Here is a 23,406-nt window from a genome sequence, read left to right as displayed (position 1 = left end):
TATGCCACAGCCAAAATCATTGCCCGCCATACCCAAATTTCCATATGTTAAGTGTCCTTCCTGGCCACCTAATCATTGGATCCCGAAAGTTCCCAGTGCAAGTCCTACAAATCAAATCCATGAGATCACTAGCCCTTAAGGCCTGTACGTGCTGTCGACGTCTCTTGTCGCCGTTGTCGGTGATATAAGTGCTAGAGGCACTAGGGCAGGCGGCGATTCCTCTATCTAGATCAGCCATGATCAACCACCAATTTATATGCAGGCCACAGATGGTCCAAATGGAACAGTCGTTGTGATTGCTCCATATATATATATATATATAGTCAGTGATCAGTCCGCAAAGTTTCTTGTGAAGGTTTATAATTTACATTGTTACATGCAGTGTTGAGTAGTGCAAGGCAAGTCATTGTTCTTTGTGCTCTTTGTTTCTACCTTCGAATCGTGAGACCATGCAATAAAGTGCTTTTGTTTTTGCTTAAGTTGATCATCTAACCGTAATGAATATTCTGTCAGGAGTAGAACGATGGTTTCCAGTTCTTATTATTTTTGGCCGTGTTGGATAAGAAACTAAGAACGAAATTAATTGTGTAAAACCTCCGGCAATCCATCTGTCTTTTCTCTCTCTATATAACCAATAATTAAAAAATAATAAAAATAATTTTTTATATCAAAATTATTTTTAAAAAATTTAAAGGAAACTAAAGTATATAATTTATGTTATTTTTTAAAATTTGAAGCCCTAATTGGATTTTTCTTGAATTCTCTGTCACGCCACCCATATTTGGCGCATTTTTTATTTTATTTTGGTTCATCTTTTTCTAATTCACCATTCACTAATGAATAAAAAATAATTAGCTTTCAATTAAGATCAAATCACCCAAAGTTAAATTTTTGAGGACCCAAATGAATTATTAAAAAATAAACAGTTGATCCATAGTATTGTGTGAGATTGTAAGTATAGTACCGGCTACAATTAAAACCAACGCGTTTTAATTTCTTACTTAATGTGACAAAAAAGGAATGAATGAACACAAAATCAATGTTTAATTACTGTCTTATAATAGAAAAGAAAAGATAATAGCAAAGAAAAGATAGTAGAAATAAAAGAGAAAAGATAAAACATGATAATAATTTACAAGACGGAGTGATTATATTTATATCATATTTGATTGATAATAAACAAGATATAATAAAACACAAGAAGGTCTATTATTTAATAAATATTATTGTTTATCTTACATAACTAAAAAAGATAATTAGATATTATATTTTTTTTACTTTAATTTATTTTGAGTATTGAAATTAATAATAGTATAATAATTTTAGTTATAAAATTAGGACCGGCTTAACGGTTAAAAAAAATTGGAGTTGATTGCACTTATTCATTATTTGAGCCTTGTTTAAAATAATAAATATTGTCTCTAAAAACATATTATTTTTATACTTTTTATTTTAAAAGTGAAAAAAATTCACTCTAAAATTATCTAACTAAACTTTTTTTTGTTTTACTTTTTTATATACTAAAAAAAAATATTAAATATATAGTTCAATAATACACGTACATGTGACAAGAAATTAACTAGTATTAAAGAGATGGATTGTTAGTGTTTTATTAAATCTAGACAAGACATTTGATTTTACTTAATACATGTGAACCATATAATATAATATAATATAATTGATTCTTAAGGAGTACATCAATATATATATATATCGTCCTTTAAAGAATAAAAAATGGATCACCTTAAGAACCCAAACCTTCCACTTAGCCAAGCCAAAAAATTAAGAACCCAGATCCCAAACCCAAGCCATCCCATTCTTCTTTCTCTAATGAAAATGAAGCAAACAAGGATAATGGTTTCAACTTTCAAGGATAATCTTTTTGTACCAGTCAACTTTTTTTATTTGTTTACATTTTGTTTTTTCTATTCCTAATATTGCACTCATAATTGTTAAACTTTGTACAGTACAATGGCAATTTTTTTTTTTTTTTAAAAAATTAAGGTTTAGAGGTTGATCCAAATTTTTAATTAAACTAAATATAATATTAATTTGATAAAATATAATTGAATTAATAGAGTTTTTAATGACTTGGTTGACACAACCCAACCTATTTAGATAAGCATCGAGAAAAAAAAAATAATGTTTTTTAATATAAATAATTGATTTGGTGACCAACAAGTTTACCTAATAATTTAATCTTTTTTTTTAATTAGTTCACAAATCAGATATATTAAATATAATTATAAAAATAATCTTATTTATTACAAAATATCCATCTCAATAAATTTTACAAATAATATCATCAAGTATCAATTTGATGACATGACAACAAGTGAAACCCCCAAAATAAAGCAAACAAATAATAAATGAATTTTAAAAAATTTAAACCCGTGACAAATTTAAAATGGATTAACTTAAAATTTATTCAACTTGACTCTTAATTTATGTCAAGTTAAAAAAAAATTGATTCAATTGCCTTAAAAAGTTAATCCATATGTAATCAATTTGGTTAAAATTTAGTTTGATTTTTTATTTTTTTTCTTTTAAAAAATTTAATTTAATATTTTTATAAAAAAAATTAAAATAATATTATTTTAGATTAAATCGATTCTTACTTAATTTTTGAACTCGGTCTTGGGCAGACCGGGTTAAAAAAACGTTTATTTTTCTACGGGCTTGGATTGTATTCCACGAATCCAAAAAGTCTAGGCCCAATTCCACCCATCTCCGAAACGCGACCCGACTCCTGTCCCCAACACTCTATTGCTTTCTTTTAATGAAGAAAGAAACGCAAAAGCAGAAAACCTCTCAGTTCGTCGTTGAATGCAAAATCCACTCCGTCGTCGCTATCCCGGTCGGAGATGATCGTTGTTAACCACCAGGATATGAATCAATCCTCTTAAATTACCAGGTAACATCTCAATCCAACCACTCCAATTTCTTATTTCAGCTCCTTTCATATATCATTTCTTCCTTCCTTCCTTCCAAATTCAAATCGCTGATTTTGTCTCTTTGTTTTCCTTTTAAACTTAACTGGAATCTCATTTTTTAAACTACAATTGTATTTTCTTCATGCAAGAATCCAAGTACGGTTGGTTAGTACTAATTATTCCAACGAATTTAATTTTCTATATTAGTATTTTTGGCTTAATTTTGTAAATTTATCTTCAATTTGTTCTTTTTTCGAGATATTTTGTGGTTTCTTTTTCGAATTTTGGCTATTCTGGCTTCCCGCCGTATTTTGTAGGTTTGTGACAGGGTTTGATTTTAGGTTGCTTACAAGTGTTTCTTTATCAATTGGAAATTGAAAGTTTTAGAGAACATTTATTTACTTCATGGGAGAATTCCGGTGCGGTTATTATTCGTTATTTCAACGAATTTTAAGTATTTTTGGTGTGATTTTATGATTTTCTCTTAATTTTTTTTGTTTTGTAGCTAATTCTGGTTCCCATTTTCGAATTTTTTTTTATGATGTTGTTCTTTTTTTTCGTGATTATTTTTGTTTTTTTAGTGTGTTTATTGGTTTTTGTTAGGTTTTGGTTTTATCTTTGCTTTTAAAAGTTCTTTTTTCAATTTCTTTGGCATTATTTTAGCTCTTTTTAAAAAAAAATTTAGCCATATATTTTCTGTTTTCCACGTGGATTTTTCAAATGAAATAAAAACTTTCTATTAAATAAATGAAATTTAATTGGTTATTCATTTTTTTTTTTTAGTTTAATAGCTAAAAATTGAAATTTTCATTTTCATGATTCTTGGCAGAACTGCCTTTAAAACATGGGTGGAGGTGGCTATGAGTCGGGAAGTGCTTCTGGTGATGGTAAGTTGGTTATTTAACGTCATAACATTTTGTAATTTGATTGTTTTATGCTTATTGGTATAGTAATTATTGGTAGAATTGTGTATAATTGTGGAGTTTGAAGGTTTTCTATAGTTGTGCGTCATCTTTGTCAAGGATGATGAATAGCCTTGTTGTTTTGTACTCAGACATGTGATAGATATAGGTAGAATCATGATGGTCACAGTGTATGGACAGTTTGTTTAATTGCAATCTTTAATCTCTGCTCTTAAAGGCTGTAGTTTAAGTTGGTTTTGTTCCTATAGTTAGACAACCTTGTGAAACACAAACTGAGATTATCAAACTGGTTTTGTTACAAAAAAGGATGTGTGTCTTAGACACATTCAAAATTAGTTCCTTTTTGTTTTTGTTCTACGTGTTTTTTTTTTTTAACTCCCCTTGTGATCATCCTTTCTAATGTCTGGATGACTTTTGGACAGATGATGACGAGGAATATGATGAAGTCGGGGGTAACCATTTTTTGGGTTTTATGTTTGGGAATGTTGATAATTCTGGTGATCTTGATGCCGATTACCTTGATGAGGTGAGCTTATTTGTCTCTCTTAAGTGTAATCTTTTATTTCTTATATTAACTAAAGTAAAAGGTTTCAATAATATGCACGTGTTGATACATAAATTAATGCACATGCAAGTGATAGTTGGCTTCCTCTTAAAACTGATATTGAGTGAAGGCAGTATTATTTTTTTGAAGCAGGGAATGATAAAAAAACATATGAGGCTTAGGCTAGTGATGTGAAGAACTAATACTTTTTTTTTTATGAATTCTAAGATTGAGAATAAACTAAACTTCACTGGCTTGGTAATCATCATTTGTCATGGCTTGGTACTCTGGGAGGTGATATTGAGTGAAAAGGTTTTCATATTTAAATATTATGTTCAGGCATGTGATAGACATTGGTAGAATCATGATGTTCAGGCATGCAGCAGCTTTGTTTTGCTGCAACTTCTATTTTCTAATCTTGTTGTGCAATTGAGTTGTGGGCTTGCTATATTTATCATATGTTCTTCTTTTACTTTTAATAAGAAGCGTTCCCATTTGTTAGTATGGTAGGTGTCCAGTTTGAGATTCTCACTTATGTTTCTAAACTACATATCTTCAGGATGCAAAGGAGCATCTTGCTGCACTAGCTGACAAGTTGGGTTCGTCATTGACAGAAATTGATGTATGGAAAATCTCTATCATGTGTTTTAGCTTTCAATTCCTGTGATGCTTGGGCAGATTTCTTCCTTCCTTTTTTTTGGGTTGACACTAATCTTAAGCTATTCTAATTTCAGTTGTCAGTGAAATCACACCAAACATCCACTGATGCTGCAGAACAAGGTGATGTTGTCTGCCAAGGAAAACTATGTCATGCAGTTTTTGATGTTGTGTTAGTATCTATGGTTCTTTAACTAATTAACCTCTCTTTCTCTTTCTCTGCTGTTTTTTACTTCTCTTGATGGTATACAAGGTTGTGAACTCTTGTATTTGATTTCAATTTTGTATGTCAAGTACTTGGGAAGCTTTCTAATTTGATCATAGGGCTATGTCTTATAATGCCGGTTCTATTGAAAAGATAAACTTACTTTTAAGGAACGTATTTGGTATTCTCAAGTGTTGATGCACACATATTGCCAGACCAATGCTTTGATTTGCATGAAAAAGCAATAACCTTTTAGGGTATCTTTAAATTATTGAATAATAATAATAATAATAATAATAATAATAATAAAAATAATAATGAGTTAGGAAATCGCAAAAGAAGATGCTGTTATGAAAATTCTGAAAGATATATGTTTTATAAGTCAATGAAAGTATGTAGCAATGCACATGCAACCTCCTAGGAAAGACATCAATGAAACAGAAATCTGAATAATGAAGACCCATATTCCCATAGAACTCTTAAGAAACACCCTAAAACCACCCAAAGCATGATACCATAGGGATGCAAGGAAACTATATGATCTGACAACATTTGTCTGCAGTGGCCAAGCCCAGATTTGTTTTTTTAAAAATATATTGTGGAATTGGGGAAACAAAGTTCTTCATAAATTATGCTATCCCAATTACTTAATGCATTCAAAATGAGAATAGTCGCATGCCATTGCAGAAAGTGAATAGAGAGCACTTATGCCTGTCCAGGTCTTGACATTATTTCAAACAGAATTTATTGAAGAAACATTTAAACAAAAGAAGAAATAAAGAGCACTTACTCAATTTAAGTTGTGCTTGATGTTCTTTCAAAGAGAAAGACTGGAACTTATCAATTATTAGATTGAAACTAAATTTTCAGAATGGGAAAACTGTTTAGACACTCATCATTATTCTAGTAACTGAAGTCTCCACTCGTATTTTCTGTACCATTTGATCAGAAATTGGAAGAATCTTGAATATGTGATTAAGAGAACTTAACAACTTATTTTTTTTCAGCACATCTAGTAGAAGTCAATGTGAATAGATATTCTGATTTTTCAGTCATGTGTCTGGTCAAGCCAAATGGAAAGGTTATAGTTAAATATGCTGGTTTTATTGAAAATACTCACTAATGAATATATTTCTGAACAGGGAACAGGGTCACCTCTTTTCTAATATTTTTTGTGAAGTTCAAGTCATGTCAGAAATTTCCAACCGTTCCTCTGACTATGTTTTTTTATGCTGCAAGGAACATTGTACTTGTGATTTTGCCTTGTTTTAATTTTGATGCATATCTTGATGGTGTCCAGTGGCTTGCTTGTTGAATTTTTTTTTTTGGTGTGTGTGGGGTAAAGGTTGAAACTGACTGGTTGAACTTTTCTGCATATGTACATATGCAATGCATCCATGCATAAATTTTCTTGCATTTATGTGTGTCAAAATATGTAGATTCCACATCATTATACTAGTGCTTTCTGAGGTTTAGCTTTACGTAACTTGCTGTTTATCTTGTGCCTTATCTCATTAAACCTTCTGATTATGTGTTTACTCTGTATTTCTGCTGCTAGATTATGATGCAAAGGCAGAAGATGCAGTTGATTATGAAGATTTTGATGAACAGTACGAGGGGCCTGAGATTCAAGCTGTTAGTGAGGAGGACTATTTGTTGTCAAAAAAGGATTATATGTTGTCTGAATCCACGTTGCAGCCTCCCATATCTGATGATGAAGATTATGATGAAGGTGTGAAAGAGGAACTTGAAAAGGAACCTGTGGTTTTGGATAAAAATCTTGAAGTTCAAACAGCTTCTCAATCAGGTTCACTCTTAGGTGATTCATATTGTTTTTTTTTTTTTTTTTATAATAGATAATTCCTCATCAATTTTTTTTTCGCGTAATCATTTTCCATTTAAGATATTGAGGGCCACTGCTGTCATCTTTTAAGGTTTTATTTATTAATGACCTATTTTGTGATTTAGTGGTTCAGATAGATTATTTCCTTTACCCCTCTCAAACTTTCATATTGAAACCTGTTATTATATTCTCTTAATTTTAAAAGATTGGAGTTCAGAAAATTTGACTGTTTGGTGTTAATCAACTTGGCTACTGGTCAGATCAGAACTTGGTAGCTCCGTTTCACAAAACAGATATTTTTCATCCCCCTGTCCTTTTTTCTTTATTTGCTCTATAGCCTGCAAATGTTTTTTGATTACACCCATCTTGTGGGGAACCTGAAAGGGGCTTTGGTATGCTGTACAAATTCAGTATCAGCTATTTGGATGGATTTTCTATGTGAGATTTCAGCAGTCATATTGATTGTGTTTTCCCCACTCTCTGTTCTGTATTCCCAGACAGCTCAATGAGTTTGTACACAAAGTAATCCAAATTGCATCATCCACACAGGAGTTTTTGCAGTGTACAATTGAACCTAATGAGTTTTTCCCAAGCTTTTCACCAAATCTGAACTTTCCAGAGTATCTGTATTGTCTCTGAGACTTTGCTTAATTGTCATTATCGCAATAAGGAATTTCTGAAACTTTTTTCTGAGACAAGTTATAAATCAGCTGACTATGAACTTAACAGATTATTTTTTTGGGTCGTTCTCTTATTAATATTTTTTCTCAAATATTTTATTTCTATTTGTGGTTGTCTTCCTTGGTTGTGGATAATTCTTTGGTTTTTTACAATCAATACCCCCCCCCCACACACACACACACAAGCTTTCCAAATTTCTGAACTGTGTAAGCAAGATTATATAGTTTCAGAATCTCCTTTTCAGGTCAGCAAGATGTTGGAGTAGTTTCCGGAGAACTTGTCTCCGTGGGTTTTGAAAGTTCTGATGTTGAATTCGTAGATATTCATGAGGTTAGTTTAGCATGTCCTCCTTATTCTTCAATTTTTCTGTAGGTGTTATGTGTAGCATTTGCATTCTAAAGGCTGTTGCATGATGTTCTGGTCAGCAAATGTTTGGATTACCATATGATCCACTTTCAACAAACTGACTATGTAAATGTTTGAAAGATGAACACATACTGTGAGATTGGAAAAACATTTGTGCCTGTTAGATTATGATGTCAATATAGATGAGTGCAAGCTAGTTATTAAATACCTCTCCTGGTATTCACTGCGTGCCAAACTGCCAATTCTCTGGAAATGGACAAAGCTCAAAATAAATAAAAAAAACGCTTCATTTCTGTTGAGTGTTGAGTATCAGCAAGGGAAGCTCACTAATAGCCCCTGAAGCATTGCATCACGAGGATGCCAGATCTTGAATTGAGTTTGCACTTGAAAGTAATGTCTCCTTTCCCAGTTCCTGCAGTTTGTAAGATTTGGGTCTGGACAACCTCATAGTTTGCTCTCAGTTTGCCTCTTGTTTGTGCTATCCCACTATTTTCTGGTGCTGTTAAGAGTTACCTTGGGAGAGTATCTTGTTCCACGATTACTTTCTTGATGGGGAGTGTTCCTTGAAATATTTTAGCAATTCTTTCCATCCAGAAAAATCAGATAGTTGCAAAAAACAACACATTTTATCAAAGTATTAGAACATTTCTTCTTTCCTAAACCCAGAAAGGCTACCGTCAAGAATTCTGCCATCCTTGTAAAAAAAAACTCAACATCCTCCATGGTGCAACTCTAATAGCAAATAATCACATCCTGCTCTTTTTGAGGAAAGGAAGAAAGAAAAAGGAACAAAGAGGGAAAATGCATTTATGCTTCTATCTTGGTGGTTAATTTGCTGCTTACACTTCTGAAATGCTAGCCTGATAAATCTTAATTGTCTGTTAATCAAAGATATACCATTGTTTTCTCTGTAAAGGTTGATAAAATATGGCAAGCTGTAAATGTTCACCATCTTTCACCTAAGATGTTGAATAATCCACTTGCATAATTTTTGCAAAAGTTGTGTTGTTATTCTGACTCTAATTGATGTCTTTTACGCTGATGCAGGAGGAAACTGATACTGTCAAGGGGTCTCTAGATAAAGGTCGCACTCCACTTCCAATTTTGTGTATAGAAGATGGGATGGAGATCTTACGGTTCTCCGAAATATTTTCTATTCATGAACCCTTGAAGAAAGGAGAAAAAAGAGATCATGGATATTCCATTTTGAAAGGTACGCTCTCTTGCTTTAGGTATTTTCTTTCAGGCTTAATGTTTCCATTCTCATTATCATTTTACTTGTTCTAGCAATTTCACTGTAACTTTTAGGACCTGTGTAATTTGCATTGTATGCTCATCTTTTGATTTCTTCTTTTTAGTGTCTAGTTTCTCGGTTTTGTTCTTTAATAATGTGGAAGGATTTTCAGTTAATTCTGTGCCTTCTTCTTATTGTTGCTTTTTGCTTGATTCCTGTTTTAATGTTGTTGTTTAATTCATTTTTCAGAGAAGTATACATCTATGGATGTTTCTGATATTGTTGAAGAGGATGAAGAGGCGTTTTTAAAGGACTCTGGTCAAATGCTTCCATCACATTTGCATGTAAATCAACATGACATCTCAATCTTCAGCAAAGATGCCTCAGAGTTAGCAAGATTTGGGTCTATGCATGGAGCTATTCAAATGTCTGTTCAAATTGAGGAACAAAGAAAGAACTCTTATCTTAGTGCTGAACCATTGAACAAGGATGTGGTATGGAAGTCTCCATTGGATTCAACATTCAACCCCCTTGATCAGCACGATTGGGAAGAGAGAATTCTCTGGGACAATTCCCCAGTTATCAGTGACAATTCTGTGGAGAGTTGTGACCCCTCTGGACCTGAATTGGGATCTTCATTTGTTATAGAAACTGAAAAAGTGACTAGTCCACCAAATCTTCATTCAGAGCTCCCAGTGGAGTTAAGCGAGAACCTTGATAACTGTTTTTGGAACAGGTCTTATGTTCTCTTGGAGTCCTTTGGCTCAGGAGATTATTCAGAACCTGGAAATCTTCCATTATCAGAAAGCAGATGCCATCCACAACTTTTGAGATTAGAATCTCGCCTGGAAGAGGATAGCTCTAATCATGTTAATGATAGAAGAGAGAATAATGCTGTGGAGCTTCACAAAAGTGATGCTCTAAGGCGTTTCAGCAAGCTCACATTGCAAAATAGAGACTTGATGGAAGGATCTTGGTTAGATGATATAATATGGGAACCATGTGAAGCTAACATAAAGCCAAAGCTGATTCTTGATCTTCAAGATGAGCAGATGCTCTTTGAAATTTTGGATCACAGGGATAGTAAGCATCTTCAACTTCATGCAGGGGCAATGATTATAACTCGACCCCTAAAGCAAAAGGTTTCTCATGAGCTACTAGGCTGTGGAAATCGATCTGGTTGGCAATTCAACATTGCTAATGACAAGTTCTACATGAACAGGAAAAATTCTCAGCGATTGCAATCAAATTCTAACAAACGAACTGCTTATGGCATTAAAATTCATCACTCTGCACCTGCAATAAAGCTTCAGACAATGAAGTTGAAGTTGAGCAAGTAAGATTTAGTGGCCTACCTCGTAGCAGTCTTCTTTATGCTGTTTCATATCTGGGCCTATTCTTAAAATGATAAATAATTATCCTTCAGTTCTTTCGGTTTGAAAATAGGGGTTTGAATTTAGGTTCTCCAACTCCCAGGGTCTTAGTGACAGTTATTCTTCAACTATTAAGAAGATTAGATTGTGCTGGGTTTCTCCTTCGATAAGTTATATTTGATTTCAACAATTTGGCATTTTAAAGCCTCGTTTAATTCACATTTTACAGCAATATTTAAATTTGAGATAGCCTATTGAAAGTCATAGTGAGGGATAGAATTGCTGAAGGGGAAAAATATCGTACGAGTAAAAGTGATGTACTCCATTGACTTGAAGGGAGTATTTTGTCAGGGTAAAAGGAGAAAAGACCAGAATCTTAACTTATATATTAATGATGAACATGGATGATAATGATGATTAAATAGTAAATTTTGATGATGGTTAGAAATCAATCGTGAATTTTTTGTTTGAGATACTCTATACGAGTCCTATGTTACTTACCAGAAAAGGGTGCTGTAGTAGCACGGCATTTGTATATTGACATGGATTTTCTTATTGATCATACACATATGTGACATTGAAATTGATATTTTGATTAGAAACCTTTTGTTTGATAAAGTTTGGTGATTCTTTGCCTGTTTGTTTTCCTTTATTTGAAATATATATTCTTGCTAGATTGGGATCTTTTGTTTATGAGGCAAGCTCCAACAGTAGCACTAGGCACCTTAGGCAAGAGGAAGCCTAATTGCCTTAAGGCTCCATGCACCTTTTATCAATAGTATAATGGATGATGGTATTTCTCTATTTTTTTTTTTTGGATAAGGAATTTCTCTATTATTGTGGTCCTTTAATTATGACTTACAAACCATCTGCATAAATATGGGGTTCCCTTTTTTCTTGTTCTCTTTTCAGCAAGCTGTATTGTTTCTCATATATGTCATTTTCCTAATGCATTAAAATTTGGGTTCATGGTGTTGATTTTACCTATCAGCATTATGTCCTGGATTTTCTAAATACTCCCTTTGAATATCAACAATATGTCATTTTCTCATATACTCCTTTTGCAGTAAAGATCTAGCTAATTTTCATCGACCAAAAGCTTTATGGTATCCTCATGACCATGAGGTGGCTGTCAAAGAACGAGGGAAGCTACCTACTGCAGGACCAATGAAAATTATTTTAAAGAGCTTAGGAGGCAAAGGAAGTAAGGTACATGTGGATGCTGAGGAAAATATCTCATCTGTCAAAGCAAAAGCTTCAAAGAAGCTAGGTTGTAATTACTCTTCTGCTTGTAATATATCCAGTTTATTTTAATTGCTTGTGTTGTTAATCGACATATACATTTTGTTATTTCTAAATCATTTAAGAAGAACAAGAGCTTACTTAAAAATATTGTTTTTATAGATTTCAAGCCATCAGAAACTGTGAAGTTATTTTATTTGGGGAAGGAGCTTGAAGACCATAAATCTCTTTCTGCTCATAATGTTCAGCCAAACTCCTTGCTTCATCTAGTTCGTACAAAAATTCACTTGTGGCCTAGGGCACAAAAGATTCCGGGTGAGAACAAGTCTCTGCGCCCTCCAGGGGCATTTAAGAAGAAATCTGACCTTTCTGTGAAAGATGGTCATGTTTTTCTAATGGAGTAAGTGACAGAAAAATCTTTCTTTTCTCACTCTGTCTTTCCTTGTACCGCTCCTATGTCCTGCATTCTCCTGTCTTATATCTCCTAGGCATAGAACTATGGAGATATACCTGTTTAGTTCTTTATAAGGATTTGTCTACATCAAATCTCCCTTGAAGGTATTTAGAAAGCTGTTTTCATGCTCATAGAAAATTTGCTTATTTACATACTTGAAACATGCTCAAATTGGCATAAAGAGATTTGCATGCTCCAATTAATCCCATTTTTATTCCCTTTGGTATTCTTATCTTTTATTCCCTTTGGTATTCTTCTCTTCATTTTCTTACCGTGGCCTTCTGTTCACACATATATTTTGGAACCAACAGAAGCAAATTTAAATACGAAGTTTTTGTTATTAGCACATAGATATTCCTGAGATGCTTATCTGAATTAGCTAGTTTGTTTATCGTTAGTTTCATTTGAAAATTTAATATCAGAAAGCTTGCTTTTTATGTGCAGTAAACTTGTCAATGCATCATTGTCCTAGTAAAAATGAGGAATTCCCTAGTTGACCGTTGATTTGCTACCATTGCTTAGATTCTTGTATGGCTGTGTTACCTGTTTTCCTTTATGTTCTATTTTCTCTTTCATTTCTTCCCTCTTACCATTTATGTGTTTTTATGTATCTTCACTTGATATTTTTTGTAATTCCAAAGTCTCACTTTTCTTTGTTCTCTTTTTTTTTCCATGTTATCTTATTTTAAAAATGACCATCATTCTAGCAAAATCTTGTGTGACCCTCCTTCCAAACCAAATTTTCTACAACTGCCTACAGTATGTGAGTTCTAAAACATCTTCTGCTTATGCTTTCTTTACTAAAGTGTCATGGACAGCACATAGTAAGTGAGAATGATAAAAGAGTAGTATATATATGGGGTATATATGCATATATTAAGTGGCAGAACTGTAAAAGTTATACAGTATTATGTCAATATAGGTCTACATATACATTATATTGGATTCAGAAAATATAAATGCACTACACATATATGCACATGACACTAATGTATATATCTCGAGTTGGGTTTTAGGTTGGGTTTGGCAATGTCCAAACCTTGTCCATTACTCATTGGGTAAGGTGACTATCCAAAACCCCCCACCAAATAAGGTTGGTTCAGGTGGATATCCATGAGGTTCGGGTCGGGTTAAATTGTCATCCCTATTCTCTAGATGGTTCTCATATTAAGCTTGTAAGCACATAGAAACACTTTTGTTGCATCATATTAAATTCTTAACTTTGATAAATATAATTGCTTCAGGATTAAATTCATCTAAACCGTGGTGTTTCTTTTCTCATGGTGTTTTATTTTCTTAATTTTTTCCTCATGCTTGCATGAGTATGATGGTGGTATTTTTACAGGGGTTCATTTACTTTCTAACTGCAGGTATTGTGAGGAAAGACCTTTGTCATTAAGCAATGTTGGTATGGGTGCCAATCTCCGCACTTACTATCAGAAGTTGAGCCCCAGTGATCAAAATGGTATCTTATTGCGCAATGAAAAAAGCAGCTTGGGAAACGTTGTGATACTAGAGCAGACTGACAAATCCCCTTTCCTTGGAGACATAAAAGCTGGTGGCAGACAATCATCTCTTGAAACAAACATGTATAAAGCGCCATTATTTCCCCACAAGGTGCCTCCTACTGACTATTTGTTGGTTCGTTCTGCAAAAGGAAAGCTTTCTATTAGACGCATTGACAGAGTTGCTGTCGTTGGACAACAGGTTTGATTTAGCTTTTTTTCATGCTTTCTCGCAGGTTACCTTGAATTAGACTCCATCCTCGAATCTATACTAGATTCATTTTCTTCTTAGAGGTTTGTTGTGATTAGTGATTCGTGCTGCATGTTGGAACACCTAAGAGTTATTTCTATTTTCCTTCATGTAATGACTACCTAACATTGCTCCACACTCTAGGTTTTCATTTTTACTAGATCAGGATGTGGTTTTTTTTTTTTTTTTTTTCAAAAGTGGTCACTTCAAAGGAGAGCCATGATAGGGAAAAAATTGGCAGTTGGGAAAGTAAGAGGATAGGAGTTTGGACATTAATGATAGAGCTTTGATTCACATTACATATTGTGATAGTTTGGCTCATACAAGTTCTTCTCCAACACTCCCCATACCATACACCCTGGGAGTCTTTTTTCTATTCCACCATTAGAAGTTAAAACATTGTGATGTTTCAATATAGAAATAGGAGAATTAATAATTATTTGGTGCAAGTGTTATCAAACAAATTTGGATTCATTGATCTGTCTTTGCAGGAGCCCCTTATGGAGGTATTAACTCCTGCTTCTAAGAATCTTCAGGCATATATCATAAATAGGCTATTACTGTATCTTTATCGGGAGTTTCGAGCTGCTGAGAAGCGTGGGATGCTTCCTTGGATCCGCGCAGATGAGCTGTCCGCTCATTTCCCAAACATTTCGGAGACCATCTTGCGGAAGAGGCTCAAGGAGTGCACAATTTTGCGGGTATGATTCTTGCTTTATAATGTTTTAGATTAGATCTGTAGACATTAGTAAATAATATGTGTTTGGATGATTGTTGGATTTGCATTTTGAAAAATGAATCTTTCAATGTCCCCTGTATTTTGCTTTACACGGACATTCAACATGCAGAAGGATGCAAATGGACACTTGTTTTGGGCAAAGAAGCGTGATTTCATCATTCCATCTGAAGAGGAATTGAAAAAGATGGTCTTACCAGAGAATGTGAGTTTCAGAATTTATTTCTAATTCTCTTTAATTTTTCCTCATCCTTTATGATTCTAGTATGGCTATCAGTTTTGATAGCCATGGATTGGTTTGATTTGAGTTCACTGTTAATCAGATTTTTGAATTTTATGAAAGGTTGTATAATTGCAAAGATGTTGTAATCTGTAATATTGTTTTGGAAATTGCATTTCATTTTATTTGCAACTCGATTGTCTGGCTAGCTAGTGTTATTAGATGAAAATTCCTGCATACTAAATGTAATTGAGATTGCATTTAACTTGCATTGTTAGAGTGAAGAAACCAGTAGGTTTTATAGTTAGCACAAGGTAAGTGAAGAAACTGGCAGGTTCTATAGTTAGCACTATGTAAGAATAATCTTTTTATAGGAAAATTAGTTCATATCTCGCTTAAGAATAAATTGTTAAACTAAAATGATTGATAACTGCTACCTTGTGGATCCATAAACTTTCAACTTCGGCCATTGGTGAACCTAATGAATCTGATGGTTTACTACAGCTTTCTGTCCTAGGAACAAAGATCATCTGAATTTTCTTGTATGCTGAAAATTCCTGCGCTTTGTTGCTTCATGTACTTCTCCCTTTTCTTTTAAATAAATATATGATTTATCCCCCTCATTTTGGGTTTAGGTTTGTGCCTATGAAAGCATGCAAGCTGGTCTGTATCGTCTTAAACACTTGGGGATTACAAGGCTAACACTTCCCACTAGTGTTTCGACTGCAATGAGTCAGCTCCCTGACGAAGCAATAGCTTTGGCTGCAGCGTCACACATCGAAAGAGAACTTCAGATAACTCCATGGAGCCTGAGCAGCAATTTTGTTGCTTGTACAAACCAGGTAAGGTATTCTTTTTCTGATTTGTTACATTCTTAAACCATCTCTGATCCTAATGCCCTTTAAGGTCAGCATTGCATTTGAACATGTTTTGGATGGAGCTACCAGTCACTATGTGTGAATATCTGTTCTCTTAAGAGCTTATATAAAGAAATATCATTTCCATTGTGAGAGTGTTCTTCTTTTTTGTTTCCTTAACTATTCTACACTAAGAAATTGATTCTTTTGGATGTTAGATTGTCATTTCTCTGGGATTGACTTGAAGATTGATTGAGAAACTTGTTCCCTTGTTGCTTCATTGTTTTTGGGATAGAACTTTATATGATAGTGTTTGGTTCAGTAGAGATTGGAAATCTCGTTCTTTTTCTTGCTTGATATTGTTTGGTTTGTTAGCAACAAGGACTGCAATTCCACAAGAACTGAGTTGTATTATAAGTGAAATAAATGGATCTCTTTTTTAGTTGAATTAGGACCCTATTACAATTACTTTCAATTTCCTATAAATTGAATGTGAATAATCCTAATTGGAATTGGCACTAGAATCATACCCATATTCTATTCCCAATCCCTGAGCAAACTGAATATGACTTGTATTAGTGTGTGTGTCTGGAGTGTGGTTGCAAAAGATGAATGTTTGGTGGTACATTTTTGTAGGAAAAGGGCTCTAGAGGTGTGTTCTAGGAGTAGCAACTTCTCATTTGCTGAGAGGAATAAGACAAAAGTGTGTGCAAAGGAAAATAATCATTGTTATTTTTTATACATAAAATCTTAAGGAAAAAGAATTATTGTTGTTTTTGTACATAAAATCTTATAGAAATGCAGATGATGGGATATAACTTGCAGATTCTTCATTTTGCATGTTATTTTTCATTCTGTAAATGGTGGGCAACTCCTTGACATCTTTCTGTAGATGTTTTTCGATCCTTGTCAAAAAAATAAATTAGAAAAGAAAGTTGGGTAGCCACTGTGTCATTCCAGTATGTCAACTTTGTGTTGCTGTATTGTGACAATCTAGCAATTTCTTCTGAGATAATGTTGTAATTGGTTTTCTTACTTTTCAAAATGTTACAGAAGTAATATTGCAAGTGGTTAGCTAGTTCACAAAGCTCTAGTTGTTATTTATTGCTGTACCGGAGTAGTTTCTTTTTCCCCTCTTTACTGGTTATTTTCCATTTCAGAATTTTAGGATTTGGCAGGGCTATGCTATTGTTTAGAAAAATATACTCTTTTTTTTCTTCAATGTTAATTTTTTGCATTCAGGATAGAGAAAATATTGAGCGCCTTGAAATTACTGGTGTTGGTGATCCATCTGGCCGGGGCCTAGGATTTAGCTATGTTCGTACTGCTCCCAAGGCACCAATTTCAAATGCAGTGGTGAAGAAAAAAGCAGGTGCTGGTCGAGGAGGTTCCACTGTTACTGGGACAGATGCTGACCTTCGTAGATTGAGCATGGAGGCTGCAAGAGAGGTGTGTTAATTTTTTTCTTCAAAGGAATTTCCAATTATTGATCCTCAATTATTCTGAATAGATCATATCTTGGAGATGATTAGCTTGAAACAACCATCCAGGAAACTGCATAGAACTCATCAGTCTCAGAAACATGTATTATAACAGGCATTGGGGTAGATTTAGTTAAATATCTAGTAGAGATAATCATTATAACACAGCATGGAGAAAGGGATAGTGAAGTTTCTTTCTTTCTTCCACTGAAATCCCATATCTAGGATACCATGCTTCATATGAAGCCATGGACATTGTTTTATTTGATATGGTAAAACCATTTATTAATTAAGCTACCGACATCAAACATTTAGCAAAATTCTCACATGGTAATAGAAAAACTTGACCAGACAGATCCAGCTACAAAGCTCGCTTTAGATTTTTCAGTGGCACCAGTGAGGCACACTAATCCTGTGCCTCATCCCTTTTCATTTAGTTAACAATGTGACAGTACCTATTCATCTTTTTTTATTGCATTCTAAACAAAGCCACCAAAACAAAAGTCCTCTTCTTTATGCATTAACCACAGAGTGATCTCCAATTTTACCGACTCCCAGTAACTACACAACATGGCTAGTAAATAACAGCCTTAAATTCATCGAACCTATCCTTAAGAGAGTATAATTGATAGTGATTAACAAGAAAGATGTAAATGATTGATTCAATTATTCTCTTATTTCCAGGTACTTCTGAAGTTCAATGTACCTGATGAGCAGATTGCAAAACAGACAAGGTGGCATCGTATTGCCATGATACGCAAGCTATCAAGTGAACAAGCTTCATGTGGGGTAAAGGTTGATCCAACAACTATCAGCAAATATGCACGTGGCCAACGAATGTCCTTTCTTCAGCTACATCAACAGACAAGAGAAAAGTGCCAAGAAATTTGGGATCGTCAAGTTCAATCTCTTTCAGCATTGGATAGCGATGAAATTGAAAGTGATTCTGAAGCAAATAGCGATCTGGATTCCTTTGCTGGAGACCTAGAAAACTTACTTGATGCAGAAGAATTTGAAGGAGACGAGAATAATTACGATTCCAAGCATGACAAAGGAGATGGTGTTAAGGGGATAAAAATGAGAAGACGCCCATCGCAAGCTCAGGCAGAAGAGGAATTTGAAGATGAAGCTGCTGAGGCAGCTGAACTGTGCAGGTTGCTTATGGATGGTATGGTTTGTTTGTTTTCTTAATACTTCATATGGCCATTTCTGATTAACTATTGCTTGCATACTTCTGTGGACTTCTAGATAGTTGAAACAGTTATATCTCAGCATAAAAATTTCCTGCTGCCAAGAACATGGCAGTCAATGTGCTGCCACATATCGGGGAGCATAAGCCTCTTATTAATCTTGGTTTATCACTGTTACTACCTTTACGCACTGAAACATATGTATCATGGCACTTATTTTCTTCTTTTCACATTGTACTTGTGTGTGTCTTTAATCTTCTAGTTTGGTGGAATTTCATTTAAGGTTTAGGTTCTGTTCCACTTCATTTACAAGTGCTTTTCTGTTTGAATGTTGATTAGTTTTTGCTAATGTGGCATAACCCTTGTACTCAAGGAGCTAACTTAGATGGAAAATTTTGGTAGATGAATCATAGATTGCATGTTGTTACTTTATAATTTAGCTTAGACTGTGGTGACTTGCTGTGCTGCAGATGAGGAGGCTGAGCAGAAAAGGAAGAAAAAAACAAGAAATGTTGGTGTTGATGCAGTATTGACACCTACGAAACCAAATTTTGTTGACAATGTTCACTGGGGTAAGAAAATGAACAAAACCCAACCCAATGGATCATATGCACCAAAAGAGAACAACATTAGAGACTTGAAGGAGGTAAATACATTCCACCTTAAACCTTAACTACATTGTTCATTGTTGTTAAACCTGCATTTTTCTTGGCCAATTCACTTCCAGTTTGCTGTCATATCTTATGGTTAGATAATTTCTTCCTGCTTGTGAAAGTGTACACCAGTGACTATCTTGTGATGGCAGCTTGAAACCTTATCTATTAAGGGGAAGATGTCTGAGAAGGTGAAAACAGTGAAAAAGAATGGTGCCTTCAGCACACCTCCACTGAAGGCAAAAGTAATAATGGCAGATGGACTTAATCATGTGAGCGTATTCATCTTTTCTTCAGTACATATGCAACTTTATCTTTGTTATTGGAAATTTTGTTTTAGGAAGATTTATTCAAAGATACAGATTCTGGCAGATATAATGCATGGGTATTTTCTCTTTTGTTTTTGTGATATAACATGTTCTCTAATTTTTTGTGTGGTTGTACTTAAGAAATCCTTTCACGTTGAGTACACCTTATCATGTATCATAAATTTGTACTGAATCTGCTGTCTTACTGTGCAACGTCTAGATATGTGATTATGGGAGCATAGAAGAAATAGAAGATATGAAAGAGAAGCATAGGATAATCATTTTTTGTGTTTTGACTAATTTGTAGTTTGGTTGAAACTTACTCAAGCAAAGAATTTAGGTATGACATGCTTACCAACTAGAGGCTCCTCCTTTAATTTCTGCTAAGTAGAAAAGCAGGAGATGATGTTATTAGGATGCATTCTGTAACTCACAAAACCCAAATACATGTGCTTCTTCTCTGACTCAGTTTTCCAAACAGTTTAGTTTAAATTTTTTTAAAAAAATCAAGTTCTCCGCCTTCCCTAAAAAGATGCACGAAATTCCTTTCATGGCTTATGTCATAGTGGCGTGTCTCTAATTGCTACCGATAATAATGTACAAGGCTTCTCGTACCAAGTTGTGTTTAGTGATATAGATGCAACCTGGGTTATATGAGGTGTTATATTTCTATTCTGGACAGCCATTGGGCTTCGTAATCATTTCTTGCACTGGTAGTTGTTCTAGAATAGCCAGTGTTTCAATAGCTATCATGCTACATTTTAAAGCTGCATCTACTTGGATTTTTAACATGTGAAACACTACTTCCCATTTCAACTTTTGAATTCTAGCATTTCCATTTTCAGCCCTGAACAACCTTTAATTTTGTTTGTTTCCAATCCAGATTTTCAAGGAGAAGAAATCAGCAAGAGAGAGATTCGTTTGTGGAGCCTGTGGACAGGTGCACAACTTACCAAATTAGCTGTGTTTTTTTTCTTCGCAATGCTTCAGAAGAATTTCAGTTGTAATTGTATTACCTTTTTATTTTCCAGCTTGGACACATGAAGACCAATAAAAACTGCCCTAAGTACGGAAAGGAGCCTGAAACACCAACAGAAACTATAGATTTGGAAAAGTCTTCTAGAAAATCCACTTCCCAGGATCTCTTGAATGTGTCCCAGCATAAGTTGCAGAAGAAGAAGATGATCTCCAAAATCACAACCAAAATTGAAGCTACTGAGGGTGAAAAATCTAGTTTAGCAAAATCTCTTCCAGTGAAGTTCAAGTGTGGTTCCACAGAGAAATTTTCTGATAAACCTTCTGATGGGGCTGCGGATACTTCTAATCAACCTACCACGTCCAATGTCCGACCTGTCAGCTCTGATATTGACACTGGGAGCAGGGCGACTTCTAAGGTTAGTAAAATAAAAATTTTCAACAAGGTGAAACCTGAAAACGTACAGGTTGAATCACATAAGCCATCTATTGTGATACGACCCCCAATGGATACTGAGAGAGGCCAAAGTGAATCACATAAGCCCTCTATTGTGATACGACCACCAACATACATGGACAGAGACCATGTTGATCCTCATAAGCCCTCCATTGTGATACGTCCACCAGCAGAAAAAGATAGAAAAAAGACTCAAAAGAAAATCGTTATCAAACAGCCCAAAGAGATTATTGATCTGGACCGGGTTAGTCAGGATGGAAGCCCTGGTTATGAGCATCGAAAAACTAAAAAAATAGTTGAACTGTCCAGTTTTGAGAAGCCTGGGAAAACCATGCGTTTCTCTGAAGAGTCAGGTAAGAGAAAAGCTAGGGAGGACAGAAGATGGTGGGAAGAGGAGCAGAAGCAGAGAGCTGCCGATAGACTGAGAGAAGATAGAGCAAGGAGGATTTTTGAAGAAGAAATGAGGTCACGTGAAGAACAAGAAAAATTAGCTGAGATTGAAAGATACACAGAAACCATTAGATGGGATTGGGAGGAAGAAGAACGCCAAAAAGCCAAAAAGAAGACGAAGAAGAAGAAGAAAAGGCCCGAAATCAGTGATCACTTGGATGATTTCAGGGCAGACAGAAATGAGAGAAGGATGCCAGAAAGAGATCGGGGTGCAAAAAGGCGACCTGTTGTTGATGTAGGGAAATATGGTGCTGATTATACCCCGGCAACCAAGCGTCGTAGGGTTGGAGAGGTACTGACCAACTCTAACCTTATTATTTCCATGTGGTTTGTGCTCTGCTTATATAGTTTCCTGTTTTACCATCATCCATCGTTCCTTTTATGCAATGGTTTGGAAGACCTTTATTGGTCAAATTGTCTTTTGTGAAATTGTGCTAGCTTAGCTTTTATTTCCACCTTAACATTTTTTAGAAGCACAGAGATATTTTAGAGGGTATAGAGCCCCAATTTAAAAGTTATGGTTTAGAGCTCGTCAGTGCTATTATTTCTGAAAAGCTTGTTAACAACCATTTAGTGTTCACCTCTTCGGTCCTGGTTGGTTTTGAGGAGTTTCTCTTTCAGTGTACTGATTTAGTGGTTGCTCAATTCAGTGGTGACTGGGAATTGCATAAAAATTTAAACACGCGAGGCTTTTCCTTCCACATTCATTTGAAATGTTTCTGATAGGATTGTCTCACTGGCCATCATGCAACTTGTTTTTTAACTTATCCTGAGCAGTATTTTTTATTTACTTGGGAAGTATTAACGACTAAAATACAATTTTCTTACCTAAATGGACTTGGGAGTCTACCTATAGTGCCACATCCCTTAATTGAAAAAACAATATGCAGAAATTATAATTTTATCTGCAAAATCTTATCGATGCTTTTGTATGAAAACCTGAACTAAGTTAATTGAATTTTCTCAACTTCTGTCCAGGTTGGATTGGCAAACATCTTGGAAGGTATTGTGGATGCTCTTAAAGATAGGTTGGAAGTGTCATATCTTTTCTTGAAACCGGTCCTGAAGAAGGAGGCTCCTGACTACTTGCACATCATAAAACGCCCCATGGATCTTTCAACTATTAAGGACAAGGCGAGGAAGATGGAATACAAGAACCGAAATGAGTTCAGACATGATATGTGGCAGATTGCTTACAATGCTCACTTGTATAACGATGGACGGAACCCTGGTATTCCTCCCCTTGCAGACCAGCTTCTGGAAATATGTGATTTCTTGTTGATGGAGAAACAGGATAGCTTATCTGAAGCTGAAGCTGGTATTTGAATCATTGGTTTCTAATCTTTCATTATTTGTCCCAAACCCCCAGGTGGAAAAATCAATTTTTAATTTTTTTTTTTCCTTTCCTGGGGTTGATTAGGGTTAGTAACAAAATAAGTTGAGTTAGGGCAGACGCTTGCATGGCAGTTATGCCCTTGTAAAATAACGAGTCATATCTCTTCTACATCTGAGTAGATCTGTCGCATCTTGTCCTCATTGTGCTGTTAAATTTAGGTATTAACTCCAATCCACGATGAAAATCATTAGTTTGTAAAAAAGGGGGATTATTCTCTAAAAGAAGCAGCTGCTTGCCGGTTGCAAAAAGGTACAAGAAGAAGCAAAAAATCTCCCCTTAGGAATGGCCATTTCATTTTGCTGCATCTCTGCTCAGTTTTCTTTCATTAACCAATGGAGTCAATAATGTGTTATTCCTCAAAACATGGACATTCGATGTGGATTTTGTGAGGATAATCATATTCCTCCATGTAGGGAACAAAGTCCCCCAATTTTGCCCTCGTGTTTGTGTTACCGATTTCGTATATACAAGCA

At 34.7% G+C, this 23,406-nt stretch overlaps 1 protein-coding gene across 3 annotated transcripts; it reads left to right on the top strand.

Annotated features, from left to right (window-relative positions):
- The first annotated feature begins 2,752 nt into the window (after window positions 1–2,752).
- LOC118040336 (transcription initiation factor TFIID subunit 1) lies at window positions 2,753–23,073 on the top strand. Of its 3 annotated transcripts, none has more exons than XM_035047250.2 (22): window positions 2,753–2,914; window positions 3,763–3,820; window positions 4,279–4,382; window positions 4,960–5,022; window positions 5,135–5,180; window positions 6,821–7,069; window positions 8,031–8,116; window positions 9,200–9,365; window positions 9,636–10,722; window positions 11,827–12,029; window positions 12,164–12,401; window positions 13,826–14,162; window positions 14,702–14,911; window positions 15,059–15,151; window positions 15,802–16,008; window positions 17,266–17,472; window positions 18,189–18,672; window positions 19,165–19,340; window positions 19,500–19,619; window positions 20,539–20,595; window positions 20,687–21,829; window positions 22,516–23,073. In XM_035047250.2, the coding sequence occupies exons 2-22, from the start codon at window positions 3,778–3,780 to the stop codon at window positions 22,861–22,863; spliced, it is 5,667 nt and encodes a 1,888-aa protein (XP_034903141.1). In that variant the 5' UTR covers window positions 2,753–2,914; window positions 3,763–3,777; the 3' UTR covers window positions 22,864–23,073. The 3 variants fall into 3 exon arrangements, with proteins under 3 accessions (XP_034903141.1, XP_034903140.1, XP_034903143.1); XM_035047249.2 differs by having other exon boundaries at window positions 6,821–7,081; XM_035047252.2 differs by lacking the exons at window positions 2,753–2,914; window positions 3,763–3,820 and having other exon boundaries at window positions 4,305–4,382; window positions 5,135–5,229; window positions 6,821–7,081.
- The last annotated feature ends 333 nt before the right edge of the window (window positions 23,074–23,406 follow it).

This window comes from Populus alba, chromosome 7, assembly GCF_005239225.2.
Source record: "Populus alba chromosome 7, ASM523922v2, whole genome shotgun sequence".
NCBI lineage: Eukaryota > Viridiplantae > Streptophyta > Magnoliopsida > Malpighiales > Salicaceae > Populus > Populus alba.
The sequence above is the reverse complement of the archived record's forward strand: the minus strand, read 5'-3'. Positions and strand labels throughout refer to the sequence as shown.